Source organism: Osmerus mordax, chromosome 1, assembly GCF_038355195.1.
Source record: "Osmerus mordax isolate fOsmMor3 chromosome 1, fOsmMor3.pri, whole genome shotgun sequence".
In the NCBI taxonomy this organism is placed as follows: domain Eukaryota; kingdom Metazoa; phylum Chordata; class Actinopteri; order Osmeriformes; family Osmeridae; genus Osmerus; species Osmerus mordax.
In genome coordinates this window covers 26035112-26055446 of record NC_090050.1, presented here as the reverse complement: position 1 = coordinate 26055446, position 20335 = coordinate 26035112, and the positions used below count along the sequence as shown (strand labels likewise).

General features: G+C 44.4%; 1 protein-coding gene across 5 annotated transcripts in view; it reads left to right on the top strand.

The window, feature by feature from the left end:
* Nucleotides 1-20335, top strand: part of cpne5b (copine Vb) — a 97106-nt gene that overhangs the window by 61866 nt on the left and 14905 nt on the right. For all 5 annotated transcript variants that reach the window (XM_067234197.1, XM_067235015.1, XM_067232687.1 and 2 more), the window contains 7 exons: nt 301-364; nt 9697-9800; nt 11417-11521; nt 15526-15567; nt 15729-15804; nt 18595-18648; nt 19713-19774. In XM_067234197.1, coding sequence (XP_067090298.1) covers nt 301-364; nt 9697-9800; nt 11417-11521; nt 15526-15567; nt 15729-15804; nt 18595-18648; nt 19713-19774 — 507 coding nt within the window. The remainder of the gene's footprint in view (nt 1-300; nt 365-9696; nt 9801-11416; nt 11522-15525; nt 15568-15728; nt 15805-18594; nt 18649-19712; nt 19775-20335) is intronic.

Here is a 20335-nt window from a genome sequence, read left to right as displayed (position 1 = left end):
ATGACCTTCACTGGTCAGAATATTGCCAGGAACCAATTATAACCTTTCACTCTTCTTTTACTACTGGTGTTAAGCAAATATTCTGTTAAGCAAAAAACTGAGATGATTTTGTTTTGATTTGTTTTTGATCCAACTGCTGTGATATGTTTGTATGATATGTTTGTATGATATGTTTGTATGATATGTTTGTATGATATGTTTGTATGATATTTTTGTATGATATGTTTGTATGATATGTTTGTATGATATTGTGTTTCTAGTTTCAACTGATGATGCACCTTGCTGTTGTGTCCTCCACAGAGGGATCCTAGGGAAGAAATGTGGCTCTATCATCTTGTCTGCAGAGGAGCTGGGAAACTGCAGAGTGAGCACTACAGCCTAAACACTTCTCCCTGTGTACTATTACACCCTTCAAACTGCACCCTACAGCCTAGACTGTCATACTGTGCTATTACACTGTCATAATGCGCTATTACACTGTCATACTGTCCTATTACACTGTCATACTGTGCTAATACACTGTCATACTGTGCTATTACACTGTCATAATGCGCTATTACACTGTCATACTGTGCTATTACACTGTCATACTGTGCTAATACACTGTCATACTGTGCTATTACACTGTCATACTGTCTTATTACACTGTCATCCTGTGCTAATACACTGTCATACTGTGCTATTACACTGTCATACTGTCCCATTACACTGTCATAATGCGCTATTACACTGTCATAATGCGCTATTACACTATCATACTGTGCTATTACATTGTCATACTGTGCTAATACACTGTCATACTGTGCTATTACACTGTCATACTGTCCTATTACACTGTCATACTGCCTTATTACACTATCATACTGCGCTATTACACTCATACTGCGCTATTACACTGTCATACTGCGCTATTACACTGTCATACTGCGCTATTACATTGTCATACTGCGCTATTACACTGTCATACTGCGCTATTACATTGTCATACTGCGCTATCTATTACACTGTCATACTGCGCTATTACACTGTCATACTGCGCTATTACATTGTCATACTGCGCTATCTATTACACTGTCATACTGTGCTATTACACTGTTAAGCACCACATATCCCTGTACACCACTACACCACGTGTCCAAAACAAACTTTTTGGCTCACCTGCCTAACCCTAATCCTATGAAACAATTCAAATAGTTTAGATAAATAATGAATCGCCATAATCTTCAAACAGCAGTTTGTTGATACAATATCCAAGCTAGGAAATCCGGCAAAGCCTAATTTTGTTTATTTGAAGCGTTTTTCTGTATTTGTTTTATTGATTGATTTATTTGATTTGGATTTTGTTCAGAAATTCCATTTATTTTAAGTTCAAATATATTTTCAATTTCCTTTGCCTTTGCACACTGGACGCGTTTTTTTCTTGCAATTTATTTGCACGTTAACAATATTTTTTTTTACTTTAACAACATTATTTCTCTGAGCAATTTTGCGCCATAAATTTTTTCGGACCCAGTTTGATTTTTCTGATATTTCGCTTCCGTCATCTGACCAATCAAAAGGCAAGTTGTTGACCACATCACAACTGTCAGAACATTGAACATGGCAGATCGTAACATCAACAACTTTAAAGATGTGTGGAGAGGAACAGCAGGACAGCTTCAGTGTGACGTGTGTGGAGAGGAACAGCAGGGCAGCTTCAGTGTGACGTGTGTGGAGAGGAACAGCAGGGCAGCTTCAGTGTGACGTGTGTGGAGAGGAACAGCAGGGCAGCTTCAGTGTTACGTGTGTGGAGAGGAACAGCAGGGCAGCTTCAGTGTGACGTGTGTGGAGAGGAACAGTAGGGCAGCTTCAGTGTGACGTGTGTGGAGAGGAACAGCAGGGCAGCTTCAGTGTTACGTGTGTGGAGAGGAACAGCAGGGCAGCTTCAGTGTGACGTGTGTGGAGAGGAACAGCAGGGCAGCTTCAGTGTTACGTGTGTGGAGAGGAACAGCAGGGCAGCTTCAGTGTGACGTGTGTGGAGAGGAACAGCAGGGCAGCTTCAGTGTGACGTGTGTGGAGAGGAACAGCAGGGCAGCTTCAGTGTGACGTGTGTGGAGAGGAACAGCAGGGCAGCTTCAGTGTGACGTGTGTGGAGAGGAACAGCAGGACAGCTTCAGTGTGACGTGTGTGGAGAGGAACAGCAGGACAGCTTCAGTGTGACGTGTGTGGAGAGGAACAGCAGGGCAGCTTCAGTGTGACGTGTGTGGAGAGGAACAGCAGGGCAGCTTCAGTGTGACGTGTGTGGAGAGGAACAGCAGGACAGCTTCAGTGTGACGTGTGTGGAGAGGAACAGCAGGACAGCTTCAGTGTGACGTGTGTGGAGAGGAACAGCAGGGCAGCTTCAGTGTGACGTGTGTGGAGAGGAACAGCAGGGCAGCTTCAGTGTTACGTGTGTGGAGAGGAACAGCAGGGCAGCTTCAGTGTTACGTGTGTGGAGAGGAACAGCAGGACAGCTTCAGTGTGACGTGTGTGGAGAGGAACAGTAGGGCAGCTTCAGTGTGACGTGTGTGGAGAGGAACAGCAGGGCAGCTTCAGTGTGACGTGTGTGGAGAGGAACAGTAGGGCAGCTTCAGTGTGACGTGTGTGGAGAGGAACAGCAGGGCAGCTTCAGTGTGACGTGTGTGGAGAGGAACAGCAGGACAGCTTCAGTGTGACGTGTGTGGAGAGGAACAGCAGGGCAGCTTCAGTGTGACGTGTGTGGAGAGGAACAGCAGGGCAGCTTCAGTGTGACGTGTGTGGAGAGGAACAGCAGGGCAGCTTCAGTGTTACGTGTGTGGAGAGGAACAGCAGGGCAGCTTCAGTGTGACGTGTGTGGAGAGGAACAGCAGGGCAGCTTCAGTGTGACGTGTGTGGAGAGGAACAGCAGGACAGCTTCAGTGTGACGTGTGTGGAGAGGAACAGCAAGGGAGCCAAGTGACGATGTATATCAAGCTTCAATAGTCACTCCAAATGTTGTTTAAACTTACAACTATGCACATTTTTCTCTACAAGCAAGATAACAATAACTTACTTTATATATAATAACTTTATAACAGTATTTGGTTCATCCCAAAAAAGCGTTTATTTTTATTGCACCAGTTCATCAACACCATCGATCGATGCCAAGTTAATGTTCCTTTTTTTTTTTATCCTGTGGCGTGAATAAGTTTAGACTTTTAATAATTTATAAAAAATCACGTTTCGCTTCATATGCGACGCGAAGAAAAGGAAATATACACTTGCAGGCAGTATTTTGTGTGGTTTACTCCATACCTCTAAAATTAAAAGGGATTCATTCATTTGAAAATATACAGTATTTTTTAGGTTTGGTCCAATGAATAATTGAAGGAATCTTTTCAGTCCACATCAGTGTGTTTTTTTATTTATCACTTTTTAATTATGAACCCAATATTATGATTTGAATAGATTTGTGAGTTGATGGTGTTTAATCCTTATCGGAAAGGTTGTTTTGAGAGAAAACTCTGAATGGTCAGAATGAAGTTGTTGAAAAAGGAAATACATTAACTGAGTTGCTTCAGGTAATGAGTATCAACTATCAGCTGTCAGAGCGGTGCAGACGTTTTTGTTTATCCTTTGAATAAGCTTTCCGTAATATAAGTAGATAAACACCAGCTTGGTGTGGGAGGGGTCCGTGTCTGCAGACATGACAGTACATGATGACACTTTCTGAATGGCACCCTTGGTACACTGATAGTTTCTACTCACACACACACGTACACACACACACACACGTACACACACACACACACACACACACACACACATGGAGAAGGAGAGTGGAGAGACAGAGATCTTCTAAGGACTGTGTTTAGTGTGTTTAACGTGTTTAGTGTGTGATATGGAGAAGGACTGTGTTTAGTGTGTTTAGTGTGTGATATGGAGAAGGACCAGGATCGGACTGGCTGTCGGGAGATTTCCCAAACGTCCGGTCAAACGGCCACGGCATAATGCAACAAAAAATATATATAATACACGGCTGTGGGCCGGGCTGCGTTTCAAAGTCCCGGCCCGTTTTTCAGTCCCAGTCCAGACCTGAGAAGGACTATGTTTAGTGTGTGATATGGAAAAGGACTATGTTTAGTGTGTTTAGCGGTTAGGGAATCGGGCTACCAATCAGAAGGTTGCCGGTTTGATTCTCGGCCGTGTTAAATGACGTTGTGTCCCTGGGCAAGGCACTTCACCTTACTTGCCTCGGGGGAATGTCCCTGTACTTACTGTAAGTCGCTCTGGATAAGAGCGTCTGCAAAATGACTAAATGTAGTGTGTGATATGGATAAGGAGAGTGGAGAGACAGAGAAAAGGTGGAGGGAGAGGGAGAGAGACATAGAGAGAAGAATCACTATGTTAATTAATATTCTCTAATTTCCCACTTGGTGTAACCACCCCTGTAGCTACAACAGAAGGATGGTGATCATAACCCAGGCCTGAATGGTGCTGATAATTTAACTCAGACCTCTGGATGACCTTCTAGCTCACAGTCTGGGGAAATATGACCACCAAAATGACAATAGATACTAACACATTCGCGCTCTGTGTCTCACACATAAACAAATGCACCTATACACTTAATACAAAAAAAACACTAACCCATATCCTCCACACACATTAACCCTCAATCCCCATGTACTGAAATATGAACCTACATGAAGGAGAGGTTTCTGGGATACAGTCTCTCAGATCTTTGCTGTACGTCAGAGAGCAGTTTGGCTCCTGGGCTGGGGGGCTGTGGTCTGTGCTTGTGGCTCATTGGGGCCCATTTGAGACTGAGTCAAATCAGCTTCTGTCTGGTTCCATCAGAAGGTTTTTTGTTTGATGGGCCCCATAGGCCAGTGACTGTGACAGACAGGCACTCACCATTCAAAGCTATTTTTAAGTGAATCACCCGAATACATAGAACCACAGCAGAAAGCTGAAACAGACATAATGGTAGAACTGATGAATCATGGGTAGGCATGTGCCTGATGGAGTATGCACAATCTAGGCATGTGTGCACACACAAACACACACACACTTTGGATTCAATTTTAAACTTGAGAGTCTGCTTTGTGTCCGGCACATCAATGGCAAGGGTCTTTTGTTTCTTCAACACACACACACACACCTTCGTCTCTCTCTCTCTCTCTCTCTCTCTCTCTCTCTCTCTCTCTCTCTCTCTCTCTCTCTCTCTCTCTCTCTCCCTCTCCCTCTCCCTCTGGCATCAATCGAATCTGGCAAGATTTCTTACCTTGTTTATTCCCTTCTTTCTCTCTCATCCCTTTCTTTTTTGTACTCATAGGCTTTGATTCACCCTCTCCTTTCTTTTCCTCCCACAATTCCCCCTTTTCCATTCATCTTTTATGCCCCCTCTTACATTAAAGCGGTAGTTGTAGACTGGGATTCAAAAGGGAAGCCCTTTTCTGTCCTGTTCTAATTGAACGGCAACCATTTTGGACTGGAGAGACCACTCTTACTACAGCTGCACCCTGATGGCTGTCATCCTGTCTGTGTATAAACAGTTAAAACCTTCTCATTAGTTCTTTAGGGTTAGGGTTAGTTTTTATTGTGTTATCGTAGCCAAAATAATATGCATGTTTTTAAAATTCTGTTTGAAAGATAACACGGTTGCTTTCTGGGTTGTCTTCAGTAAATGGAATAGGCTCTTTACTCTTCCCTCCTAATCACTTGTTCCATTTGTCATGTTTTCTATTTCTATTGACTATTCTTCTTCTGTCCACTATCTTTTCCTGTCCACTATATAATAGTACACTAATACACCAACAATAACTCTGCAGTACACACACACGCACCCACACACACACACACATACACACACACACACACACACACACAGCAGCACACGGCTCACTGTGTCCATCTGAACTCAGTATTCCCTGGGGAGGTTCTTCCCCACCTCCTTGTTAAATATTGATGCGCTCATTTTCTTCTCCTTAAGTACTGGCAGTTGATCACAGAGTTTTACGTGTTTGCCTGCCACTGTTTCCTAATGAAGCAAGAACAGCTTAATATTTAATGCACACGACAGAATTCCATCAACAGAAATGTTTTATGTACCTCCTGTGTGTGTGGTTCCCTCCTGTGTGTGTGGTTCCCTCCTGTGTGTGTAGTTCCCTCCTGTGTGTGTGGTTCCCTCCTCCAGCCTTGTGAGGGACAGTAAACCACTAGCAGAAGCAGCTAGCCCGTAAAGCAGCTAGTGTTATCAGTTATACACACCAGTTATGTTTTCTTGATAAAGGGCTGTTTTCAGTTTTTCCTGGCGTGTCTTGAGCTGTCAATGTATTTTTCTCTTTCTCCCACCCTGTTCTTTCTCTCGCCCTGTTCTTTCTCTTGCTTAGTCTGTCTCTCTTGGTCCCAAACACACACCGCTGTTTGTTCACAGAGCATTGTACTGCACAAGGACTGAGGGAGCCGCATTCACAATCCTAAAGCAGATCTTCCATTACAGTCAGGACATAGTTGAACCCTGTTGAGGAAAGAGCTCACAATGTTTCCATAACCCAAACACAGCCCCACCGGCCCGGCCAAGCCTACGGGTGAAGTGTGGCACGTAGAAGAGGGGCTTAAAATGTATCAGTAGGAGGGAGAGAGAATTCCCAAGAGAAAGGAAAGGAAACAATATGTATGGCAGCAAGAGATGGATGAGGAGGTTTTGGTCCATGGTGCCAGCGGGGGTGTCAGGGATCAGATAGCTGCCTCTCTGTGAGGCATGGTGGGATGGTTGGAGGACTGATGGTGGGATGGCTGGAGGACTGATGGTGGGATGGTTGGAGGACTGATGGTGGGATGGCTGGAGGACTGATGGTGGGATGGTTGGAGGACTGATGGTGGGATGGCTGGAGGACTGATGGTGGGATGGTTGGAGGACTGATGGTGGGATGGCTGGAGGACTGATGGTGGGATGGCTGGAGGACTGATGGTGGGATGGCTGGAGGACTGATGGTGGGATGGTTGGAGGACTGATGGTGGGATGGCTGGAGGACTGATGGTGGGATGGCTGGAGGACTGATGGTGGGATGGCTGGAGGACTGATGGTGGGATGGCTGGAGGACTGATGGTGGGATGGCTGGAGGACTGATGGTGGGATGGCTGGAGGACTGATGGTGGGATGACTGGAGGACTGATGGTGGGATGGCTGGAGGACTGATGGTGGGATGGCTGGAGGACTGATGGTGGGATGGCTGGAGGACTGATGGTGGGATGGTTGGAGGACTGATGGTGGGATGGCTGGAGGACTGATGGTAGGTGGGGGCGGAAGGTTGCTGATAAACTTCTCTCTGGCACTGCCTGTAGAGCAGAGTTGAGTGCCCAAGGCCTTCTGGAGTGGAATGTGTTTGAGCCTAGTGAAGCCTGTCTCAGGGTGATAATGTAATGTGGGCCATCATCAGGAAACACATGTTTGCTCACATACAACAATCTTGTACTGGAATGCTTACAGGCAGAAAGACTCAGAAGCGTACACAGTGACAGCCAAACACACACTCTCATTCTACATCCCTTCTTCCCATACCACACACACACACACACACCAAACTTGTCACACACCCCTCCAACACACACTCTGGCTTGAGGTGCTACAACATTAAAAAGCCATTAGCCTGTCATTACTGGGCCTGACGCTGTCCAGCAGAGCCCTCCGGCCCCACAACAACACCCAGTGCTGCTAAAGCCCCACTGTTCCAGCCAGCCCACCTGCCCTACCCTCCCACCTATCCTGCTGCATCTCTATAAAGAAGATCGCACTTCTACACTGGCACAGTCACACATGGCTGAGAGAATGCAAGGATGCAGAACAAGATTCTAGTGGACGAGTAAAAGGCTCACTGGGAGATGATTTATATTTGTCACGGTTTGGGATAATGAACGAGTGCAAAGAAGCACAGAATCAGCCTTGTTTGGAAAAGTTGCAAAAAAGGGATTGAACTTTATTGTTACGATTTATCTCAGGCCATTTTGTCTTTAATTTATTCAAAGTGTTTGCCATGGTGGTTTGTGCAAATTTGTCATAATAAACAATAGTTTTTTAAAGCTTCTGGAGAAGGTTGTCCAAGATTCACGGATATTCAACATTTGATGAATCTTTTGTCTTGCCAACAAAACATTTGCAGGCTAATTTGCATTCCTGCTAGGATATCTGCCTAATGGAGGCTTACAAACTAACCATGATGGCTCCTCTAGAGATTAGATGGGCTAATATTCCTTGAAACAAATCATTGTCTCAATATGGGTGTTCATTAGGAGTACACCCACACTCAAACACTGTCAGATAAACACACACACTCAGATGAACACACCCCAAATTACAAATGCATCTGGCTTGGCAAAGCATTACAAAAGACATTTGCAATTTATACCCCTGTGAATATTGTATAGCAAATACACTTTGCACCATCATTCACTCTGGCAGGAAAGTGAGAGTCGATTGGTTAATTGAAGCTTTTTGTGTGTCTGTGTCAGAAGTAACGACCATAGAGATCAGTGTATGAGATAAATTGCAGGAGTGGATACTTAGCTCCATAACACAACATGAGGTCTGAGCATTGTTTTTCTTTATGAGTGTAAGTCATGCTAGGCGGCCTAGCTGCGATTTAATGCAGTGGTCAGAACCATTAGTGTTAGTGATGTTACTGGTGAGAGCACATCATGGAGGATTTACAAACACACAGATTGAAGAATACAGAACAGCATGCAGACAAGAAAGTGGCGCTTTCTTGAATTTCGTTCATAACATACTCAGGCTCTACTAAACTGAAGAGTAGCATCACACAATTTACATTTTACTTCACTGCCTTTCTTGAAGAAATGGTCCCACACCAAGCTTCTTTTAGGGAACTTCATTTGTACTGCTAGCTAGCAGGCTATGATTGGCTGAGTGTGTACGCTAATTACCTTATAAACTGTCAATGCTCTCTTCTTTCACACACATGGTGGTCCTGCAGGGTGTGAGGCATGGTCAGGGGAACCCCCTCGTCATGTTTAGCTGTGGTTTTCCAGCCAGGGACGTGCCTGCAGAGAGCCTGTTACAGCTAACCACAGACACACACACACGTTTCCCTCCTCTCTCATCTCTTCTTTCTTCCATCTCAATCCCCTTCATTCTCCATCCAGCCTATTACAGTCCCAGTGATGAAACATTCAATTAGAAATCTCATTCATCTGCCTGATCAAAGACAACTCTACAGTTTGCTTCTCTATAGAGATGCTTCACTATTGTGCCTTCGTGCTACTAGAGATAGCAGTTCAGGGCTATGATGAGTATGTGTAATGTGTGTGTCTGTGTGTGGGAGGGTAGGTGCGGTTGTGATGGTCAGTCATTTTTATCTGTGTAAGAAGACACATACACACATGCTTGCACAAAAACACAACAAACAATTATGAGACGCATGCACATTTACGCAAATACTTATACACCCACACAAAGACAAAACCTCATGTTCATCATCAGTGAGATGAAACACACACCTACACACACAAACAATACATATATTATCACATTGTTATGCATGCTTGCACCAAGAGATGAAGGAGAGTACAGCTGGTGTTGTGTTCATTAGGACACAGAATATCAGATGTAGGATTCATCCTTTTGTTCTCTCACTGCAAATAAAGATAAAGTCAACATTCAATTTTTTCCCCCTGCTTTTTTTCCCACCCACAAATCAGGACAGCGCAACTATGCAGTTTTGTGCCAACAAGCTGGACAAGAAGGATTTCTTTGGCAAGTCAGACCCTTTTATGGTGTTCTACAGAAGCAACGAGGATGGAACGTAAGTTATGTGATGTGGTTCTGTGTAGTGTTCTAAAAAGTTGTTCTAGCTTTCTGGACTAGCTTTCTGGACTTGGCAATCAAAATGGTCAAATAGCTGTACACGCTGTGGACATCACAGAAACCAACGAACAACATGCACTACATGTACACCACTGATACTTAGGGTTGGGTATCGTTATACGATTCCGATGCCGAACCGGTACTTTTAAAACTATTCCGATCAGCAGTTCTTTTACAGAAAAATTACCAGCACAAGTCTACAGCTACCAATCAGCACAAGGCACCCCTCCCCACACAACCATGCACTCATCTTTCCAGTATGTTTTCCAGATTTCCAGACAGTACTACCTCACCATCAAAAAAACCCAAAACACAACTTTTTGATCTGTCGTTAAGTGCTCATTCTGCAAAGTTGTCTGCATAGACTGTTCCAGCCAAGGACAGATTTAGGGCTTGTGAGGATTCCTCCCCCACCTACAAACACACAACCATAACATGCATGTGTTACAAGTCATTCCCAACTGAACGACTTCATACAGGATGTACAACACTATCAAGGGGACAGAGCAAGTACCAGAACATGGAGATTCATACCATGTGAAAATGGATTCTTTGGGCATCACTTGTCACTGACCCCATGTAGATCAGAATAAATGTCTCTGGAAAGAGATGGAGAGATAATAGGGGGTGGTGTCTGAAGGAAGGTGCAGTAGGTACATCTGGACATACATCACATCTGGTGCTGGCTGGAGATACTTTGAGGCATTGCGCACTGACATATGGTGCACATACACACACACACTGAACTGCATCATCCGTCCGGCCATTTTACCAAGCAACAGAGAGACAAATACCAGCCTGATACAATTAAGAAAACATACGGGACGAAAACACTTTGTGGTCTCATAAATATAGAACACACAGGCTCTCACACCAAACGTCCAGGGAGCGTGGCATGCCTCCCAAGCCTCTTCCTGCTTCCTGCTCCCTGGAGGCCCCAGGGCCCCGGCAGAGCCTGTTTATCCAAGCACTTCGTTAACTGTTAGCCTGACGCTGGCCGGGTGGGAAATGGACCCTGCAGATGCACTAAAAGTGTCTAGCTACCATCAATGCTGGAGAGAGGCACAAATGAAGGCGATGTGTGGCTACAGGGCTTGTTCAGTTTTAATGGCTCAGGGTGGCTAGTGGAGTGCGAGTAATCCTACTGCCACGGGGAAATGAGCTCTGTGTGTGTGTGTAGAGAGGCTCAATTTAGCAGATGTGTCAAACTATGAAAACAACACAATGCAAATGTCCGATATCTGTGCAAGAGGGATGCGAGAGCGGGCATGAGTAAAAGGGCAGTGGGAAGATGGTTGTTATAGAAAGCTCATTTAGACAGGTCTACATTTCTGTGAATTGCAATGAGATCTTTCAATCTCTGTCCATGTGTGTCTCTCTACTAATAATTTCTCTGTTATCCACCCTGTCTAACTTCTCTCTCCCTCCTTTGACATTTCTGTGCTCTGTGATCTTTTTCCCTTTGCTATTCTTCTTACCATTTTCCACTTCTCCTCACAACCACTCTCTTTCCTTTCTCCCTTTTCTCTGTCTCCTTCTCTCTCTCCACCCCAGGTTTACTATCTGCCATAAAACAGAGGTGGTGAAGAACACTTTAAACCCGGTGTGGCAGTCCTTCACCATCCCAGTCAGAGCGCTTTGCAATGGGGACTTTGACAGGTTTGAGTCTTTCGTCCTCCTTTCCCTTCCTCCTCTCCCCCTCTCTCAACCTCTGCACCCCACCCCCCAGCTGTATATAAATGTCAACACAGACCCTCTAGTTTAATCCCCCCCCCCCTCTCACTGACCATCAGTCTCTTAACCCTGGCCAGGGTTGGGTAGGTTAGTTTTTAAATGTTATCCGTTACAGTTACTAGTTACCCATCCACAATTGTAATCAGTAACGTAACTTTTGGATTACCCAAACTCAGTAACGTAATCTGATTACTTTCCATTACTTTTGGATTACTTTCAAAACCTAGTTTTGAAACCAGTTGTTTACATAACCTGGAAAAAGACTAAATCAAAAAACACCCCTGAAACTGTTGTAGCAGGACATACAGTAGCACTCCAAAATAAATAGAAAGGTCACCCCAATTTATGTCAATAAGGGTATTACTGTTAAGCAAATGTGAAACGTTACAGAGAAAATGACCAATCATAAAACAGCCAATTTTGCAATTAAAAGGATACATTTTTCAAAAGAAAATCGACTACTCCCAAATTTAAAAGTATCTCAAAGTAATCCTCAATATTTTTCAAACGTATCTGTAATCCGATGACATTTGTTTTGCTAGTAAAGTATCGGATTACAGTTACAATGAGCCACAGACACAGCCATGTGTCTGTATACTGCAGCTGGAATATCCTCAACATGGTTCTTGGTACTTAAGCCTGGAGGTGGAGAGAGAGATGGAAGGGGAGTGTCTGTAAGGGCTGTAACTGGGCTGGGGTCATAGGGTTCTCCAACCAATCATGCGTTAACCTGTGTGTGGGTCGTCACCCTGTCAGAACCAATCGGACGCAAGGGATTGAGACTTGTATCAGAGGCACTTCCTAGAATACACCAATGCATGCACACCTCACACACACACTTCCTGGTTCTGTGGTGTGTGTATCCTGTCTCCCTCTTGGTGTGAGTTTAATGGGATCTGACAGGTGAAGACATGAAATACAGCCTGGAAACACTGCACATGTCATCAAATATCACAGTGACAGCCCAGCTCCCAGGTTAGCCAAAACTGTGTGTGTATGTGTGTGTGAGAGATTAATGTGTGTATTAAGAAAGCAATAACTGCTTGTATGTGTGTGCGTGTATCTGCACATGCTCGTGTGTGTGTAAGAAAGAGTTTTGTGTGTCAGAAAGAAGGAAGGATGTGTGTGCACATATTTGGACAGGCTTGTGTGTGTGTTTAGAAGAAACAGATTGAGCGTCTGTCATAGGAAGGCCTTGTCTCTGGCACATCCACATCATCAGACAAACAGCCTGTGATTTACAGCCATAAAATCAGCCCTGCAGCCAGCCTAATCTATGAATGCACATGCCAAACCTTCGCTTCTGTCCAACTCCAGCAGCCGGTGGGTTTCAGATGATCAGCCACAGGGGGGTTTGTGAAAACCGTTAACTCAAGGATATCCAGTACTCTGCACTGAAGCCCCAATTTGTTTCCCCCACAAGACGTTCTCACAGTGTGTTGGGAAAGGTGCTCTGCCTGACTGAGTATGGAGGGAGGAGAGGAGGTAGAGAGGAGGGGAGGAGAGGAGAGGAGGTAGAGAGGAGGGGAGGAGAGGAGGTAGAGAGGAGGGGAGGAGAGGAGGTAGAGAGGAGGGGGGAGAAGAGGTAGAGAGGAGGGGAGGAGAGGAGGGAGAGGGGAGGAGAGGAGGGGAGAGAGGAGGTAGAGAGGAGGGGAGGAGAGGAGGTAGAGAGGAGGGAGAAGGGAGGAGAGGAGGGGGGAGAGGAGGTAGAGAGGAGGGGGGAGAGGAGGTAGAGAGGAGGGGAGGTAGAGAAAGGAGGGGAGGAGATGAGGGGAGGAGAGTGAAGGAGGTAGAGAGGAGGGGAGGTAGAGAGGGGGGAGAGGTAGTTTTAATGAAATAGCAGGAGTGGATACTTCGCTCTGTAACATCAGATCACACACCAGGGCCCAGAGGACAGCTGCAAAGGCCAGCCCCTCCAGTCTGCTTGACAGGAATGCTAACTGTATGAATGCACACGCAGGGGAGCAGAGAGGGAGAGGATAGAGAGGAGGGTGTTTTTCTCTGTCAAGCCCACCCCACCATAGATGCTGTACACTCATGAGAGGAAATGACAGCGTAGCGTAACACCAACTAACTGATTAGCAAGCTAACGTGGGTGAGTCAGAGTCTATTTGCGTCTCTGGCAAAAGATCAGTAACAAGGAAGCCCTTGTTCTTTATTTAACTTCCTGTCATTCCTGCTCCCATTCTGAAAGTAAACATGTTTCACAGGCAATATGTGTGATGACGTCTTTAAATGTTTGGATGTATACATTTTTTGGCAGTCATTTAGAGTTTCCTTGTCATCGAAAGCAGTTAGATACAGCACAAAGACAAACTGTTAGTTCAAGGAAGAGAAGTCTGACTCATTTAAAGTGAGTGGCCATTCACTCAACCTTAAAAACAGTCAATCTCAACACTGGTTTGACAATACAAGCAACACAAATCAACCAACAGAACCAGGCAACCAAACTTGACATGAGGACTTCTATTTGTAACTTCTTCAGGATTTCCTGTTGTATAGTTTTGAGCTTCTGAGTATGAATTAGTCAGAGGCAACACGGGTAAGCAACAGACTGTTGCTTCTTTAAGCAGCACTGTGTGTGGCTTTCTCTGTCTCTCTCTCTGTCTCTCTCTGACTCTCTCTCTCTGACTCTCTCTCTCTCTCTCTCTCTCTCTCTCTCTCTCTCTCTCTCTCTCTCTCTCTCTCTCTCTCTGTGTCTGCCTTTCTCTCTCTCTCTCTCTGAAGCTCCATCCTCCATCTGTCACACTCAGGTAACTGGAATTCCTCTCGCTACCTTGAAGATAACCTCAAGGGTGCAAGCTGCCAGCACAGTGAGCTAGCAGGCAGCAGGAAGAGGAAGTGAGGCTTATTTTAGTCATCCCCCCCCTCTCCTCTCTTCCTTGACGGCAAGGAATCTTTGATGTCTTTAGTGTGTTGTTGTCTGGGTGGGCTGCGGGGGCAGGAAGGGGGGAAGAGGGGAGAGCAGGAGATCAATGGAAAGAAGGTATGGAAAGGAGAAAGTTTTGTCAGGCAAACGGAAGAAACTCTTTTTCTGTTTGTAAAATGTCCCCACTAACAATTTTTCATATGTTTTCTGTTTTAAAAGAGAGATGGAAGGAGTTTTTAAAAGGTGCATCACTGTTGTTGCAAGAATTTCCATTTCCACTTGAACAAAGGTCTAAATATAAAGATAAGATGTCTATAGAAAAACTTTGCGATGCAAACCTGGTGAAACTGATTTGATGAATTGATGATGGTTGATGGTTGATTGATGAATTGATGATGGTTGATTTGACTGTCAGCTACTGTATGGGTTAGGGTAAGGGTTAGGGCTTCTAGATTAAAATGTAATTTACTGTTTCTTCTGGAAGTAACATTGTAGAAAAACCTGTAAGTAATATTTTCAAATAGACTGTATGTTGGACTGAATATTTTGTCTTGTTACTGAATGATAAAAAAATAAATAGATTTGAAATGAATAGTATTGTCTGTGTTGGATTCAAATACAGAGGCACCAAACTTTGAAATTGAACAGGAGTTGAGGCTTTGCTCATAGCTTGTTTTTGTCGTTGTCAAAGTTCCTGATTTAGTCCCAGCACTGAAGCCTTTGCGGAGCTAATGAGATCGTAGGAGAGTTGGTTGTTTTTGTTCCTGCTCTGTTGATGTTTACCTTCTGCTGGATGCTACATCTTACTCAGATTACTCAGATTGAACCTGCAGGAACATTGAGTCTGACTGTCTGTCTGTCTGTGTGTGTGTGTGTGTGTGTGTCTGATTGAATGTCATCCTTTATCTACGGTAAATTAATACACCAAACATGATAATTAAAACAATCATGATCTGATCATGCAGTGAGTGTTGAAGTCCACATGTGAATGATGGCAACAGGCAGGTCACCCAGTGCTGCTGCAGTGGCTTTAAGCACCATCTGTGATTCTCTCTTACAGAACAATCAAGGTGGAGGTGTACGACTGGGACCGAGATGGCAGGTAGGTATCTTTAGGTTTCCAATAGCTTGCTAGTATTTCACTGATCCATGCCTACGTAATAAATCAGTCCAAAAGTTTAGTTTCCACCACAACTTTCAGCCTCCTCAATGTGTTATTTACTTGACACAACACGTCTAGTCTTCTTCTGACTTCCCTGACAGTCATGACTTCATCGGGGAGCTCACCACCAGCTACCGAGAGCTTGCTCGAGGGCAGAGCCAATTCAATGTTTATGAGGTGAGTAACTTCACATGTTTAAAAGCTCAGAGTAACTTCACATGTTTAAAAGCTCATAATCTTGAACTTCAGTCCATAAGAACATGTTTTTCAGAACTTCACCTTGAATGACAAGGTTAAGGTGGGTAAGTTAGGACGAAGATCAGAAGTTGTTTTACCATGAAATTGAATCTTGGTTTCTAAAACATGTGGGTGGTATTCAACCAGTAAGAACTAGAATACTAGCATCATTCGTAAAATGATACGGCACTAGTGTCATTCTGTTATCTCACAGTCCTGTCACACTCCACTCTTCCTCGATTGATTATGTACGTAGCTAGAGTGCTAATCAGGCATCTATTCTAATCTACTAAATTATTCAGGACACAAAACTCTGTCTGTCAGGATTTGAAAAACCATCACAGAATATTGTCTTTAGCTCTGTCTAGTAAAAGAAATTATTCCATGCATTAATAATTCCCTTTGTTAGAGTGTTTGTTTTCTCAGTCTAAATCCTGCACCTGTGGTGACATATCTAGTTAGATGGCTTTGCATTATTGTCTCCCCAACCTGCACCTTGGATTGGTTTCTGCTTGAAGTGAACACACACACTGCACACAGTACTGACACACACACTGCACACAGTACTGACACACACACTGCACACAGTACTGACACACACAGAAACGGACAGGGCCATTAGCCGGAGTGTGAAATGGGATTAACAGCATAGCATTCCCAGGGATTGTTATGGTTATTTCCCACAATCCGTCTTGGCGGTATACCACCTCACCCGCTCCTCTTCCTCCTCAACCTCACATCCTCTCTGCATGCTAACCAGGGACGACAGGCTGATTAAATAAAAATGTCTAGGATACTGATCACGTCCTCAGGCAGAGCGTCTTGGAAGCAATCAGGTCACATGGTTGTGATTGATGCGTAGTGTAAGCATTACCACTTATTACTTATTTGAGTGTAATCGAATGTGGTATGGCAGCAGTTTAAAATGCATTCAACAAAATGCATAACCTATTCCGCAATCCTAGGTTATGAATTAGCATCTTGTACCAAATAATTTATTTTATTGCGAGTTCTATTATGGTTTGTTACACGGACCTTATCGTAAACAGTATTGTTGTTCGGACAGTCAGAAAGCCACATAATAATAGAGAGACACAGGTTTCTCCTCAGCCCAGGGCCCCTGAACAGCAACCCCTCTACATTTGCCATTTTGTCACTAGCTGACAAGAACCTCCTGCACTTTCTTTATTTCTTCTTTTTTTTTTGCATCAGCAAGTCTTTACTGTGTGTCAAACAAATTGCTTTCTCTCCATTTTAAATTAGGCTCTGTCACTTTCATGGTTGCTATGGTTGCTAGCTGTATGGAGCTAATGAGACAAGGCATATTTGATCTTCAGGTGAGAACAGGCTTTTGTTCATGTGATTGATAGGAGGGGCAGGTACGGTCCAACTTTGATTCTTGTAGTTTGCTGTAACTTTCCTATCCAGCAACATTCTTTGACAACATTCTCTGGCTCTACACAGCTTAACTTTTAAGAATAGTGTGCTTCAGATTTGGATACAATCCATAGGCATGCCCAGAGTAAGAACCTGTTTTTGTGTGTGTCCTATAGAATAAAAAAAAATGTATGTGTTAACTGTGTACAAAGTACAGTATAGAAACCTTGCTTGTTGTGTAAGGTCAGTCTGTGATCTGTGTCTCTGTAGGTTTTACAGCTATATTGTTTTAGGTTCGTTTTAGCATTTATTGAGCACAGACAACAATCAGCTGTCATTAAAAGTCAATATGTGGCATGAAACTACTAATCCTTCAAGTGTGCGCTTAGTATCCCTATCATGCAGACATGTACGCACAAACACACCCACTCACACACTTGTACATGCAGACCTCTCATCCATCTTCCCTCCTCAACTCTGTCAATAACATAGATTTATGCATCACTCATCCTGTCTGCGTTCAGCTGTAACGGTGATGTGCATCACTCATCCTGTCTGCGTTCAGCTGTAACGGTGATGTGCATCACTCATCCTGTCTGCGTTCAGCTGTAACGGTGATGTGCATCACTCATCCTGTCTGCGTTCAGCTGTAACGGTGATGTGCATCACTCATCCTGTCTGCGTTCAGCTGTAACGGTGATGTGCATCACTCATCCTGTCTGCGTTCAGCTGTAACGGTGATGTGCATCACTCATCCTGTCTGCGTTCAGCTGTAACGGTGATGTGCATCACTCATCCTGTCTGCGTTCAGCTGTAACGGTGATGTGCATCACTCATCCTGTCTGCGTTCAGCTGTAACGGTGATGTGCATCACTCATCCTGTCTGCGTTTAGCTGTAACGGTGATGTGCATCACTCATCCTGTCTGCGTTCAGCTGTAACAGTGATGTGCATCACTCATCCTGTCTGCGTTCAGCTGTAACAGTGATGTGCATCACTCATCCTGTCTGCGTTTAGCTGTAACGGTGATGTGTACCACTCATCCTGTCTGCGTTCAGCTGTAACGGTGGTGTGAAGATTTTTTTTTTTTTAAGCACCTGAATTTCACAGATAACTGAAGCGTTTCATTTGACACAGTGCTGTAAATGAGACAGTGCTGTAAATGACAAAGTGCTGTAAATGAAACAGTGCTGTAAATGAGACAGCCGCAGCACATACACAGGATAGTTGGTCAGATTGTTCCTTGGAAGGAACTTCTGCCCCACGGAGAACTTCAAAACTGTTCATTAGATGGAATTCAGATACATCTGATGAACACCATACTCACTGTGGATTTGTTTTGTCTTGTTTATAGGTGATGAATCCCAAAAAGAAAATGAAGAAAAAGAAGTATGTACATTCGGGAACGGTGAGTAAGCTTGTCACAGTGGAGCAGAACAGCTGCCATTCCTATCCCTATCCCTCCCCCTCCTCCTCCCCTTCTTTCTCTTCCTCCCCCTTCCTCCTCCTCCCCCTTCCTCCTCCTCACCCCTTCCTCCTCCTCCCCCTTCCTCCTTCTCTTCCCCTTCCTCCTCCTCCACCCTTCCTTCTCTTCCCCTTCCTCCTCCTCCACCCTTCCTTCTCCTCCTCCTCCTTTATTCCCCCTTCTGATAATTACCTTGGCATTGCCAACTCTTGGAGAAGGTTCGCAGTGCTTTCATTATGAGTGCGAATGTAGCTTTTCCTCATTAATTGGTATCTCCCTTCACCAGCCTACTAATTAAAAGTATAAAAAAGGAAGGAAGAAATAAAAGAAGTGCAAGTAATTTGATTTATTTATTTGTTGGAGCAGCTGTCTAAAGACAATTGTGCCTTGATCCTCCAGTCTTTCAGAACAATCCTTTGCATTGACAACTACTTAGGGGCATGTTCTTTTTTGTTAACACTGACATGTGATGTCAAGTGTAAGAAAGCTAACAAGTGTAATGGAAAAGAAAGACAAAGATGGGAGAGGACCCAGATTATGGATGTGGAAGGCACTGTCGGGTGAACTTTGACAGTGGCAGGGAAGCTTAGGAGGACAGGGGGAAGGATATGAAAGCTGCGCAGAGGGATCAGAGAATAAGCTTGTTAGCAAGCGGTGATAACCTTTATGATAGCATGTAGCATTGTGGAGGTGGCTAATGTGATGATCGATTGAGGGACCTATGCTTGCATCCTCTTTTTTTCAACAACTTTCCTCTACTTTCTCCCTTTTTCTCTTACTAACTCTTTCTTTCTCTTTCCCTCTCTCTCTTTCCACACACCCAGCCAGCTTTTAACAAATACATCCAATTGTCTGTTTTCTCAAGCGGCCTAAATTAACTCATCAGTCACGGTGTAACATTGAGCAAGCTAAGCTTAACTAGCGAGTGAGGACGTTGATCGGGTGAATTGTATAGCGAGACTCTTGTCTCTGAGGGAGTAAACATATGTTGTTTTTCTCAATCACAGGTGACTCTGCTCTCGTTCTCAGTCGAAGCGGAGTGCACTTTTCTGGACTACATCAAAGGAGGGTGAGTGAGGAGGAAAGATGGAAAAAAAGAATGTTCATTTACACATAGAGGATTCCTAACCTTAGTATACATGTGTGTGTCCAGTCCACATGTGTGTGTCCAGTCCACATGTGTGTGTGTGTGTGTGTCCAGTCCACATGTGTGTGTGTGTGTGTGTGTGTGTCCAGTCCACATGTGTGTGTGTGTGTGTGTGTCCAGTCCACATGTGTGTGTCCAGTCCACATGTGTGTGTCCAGTCCACATGTGTGTGTGTGTGCTTAAAATTGGGCAAACTACCGTCAATCACATGCTATAAGTTACTTAATAGAAGGTTGTCTATGGTCTAGAAGTTCGGTTCTATTAATATCCCTCAATTTCCCCAAAACTGGAGAGATCATGTCAGTCTTTCACATCCAATTAGGCCTGCGGAGCCTGTCTCTTCTAAGGATCAAAAAACAACTGACAAACTTTGTATTTTGAGGTGAGCTGCTCCAGGCGGCAGGGACAGCACTTTGATCAGCCCTCAATCACCCTGTCCGACAGCTCACTGTTATCGCTGTCTGTTCGACATTCTGATCGTGG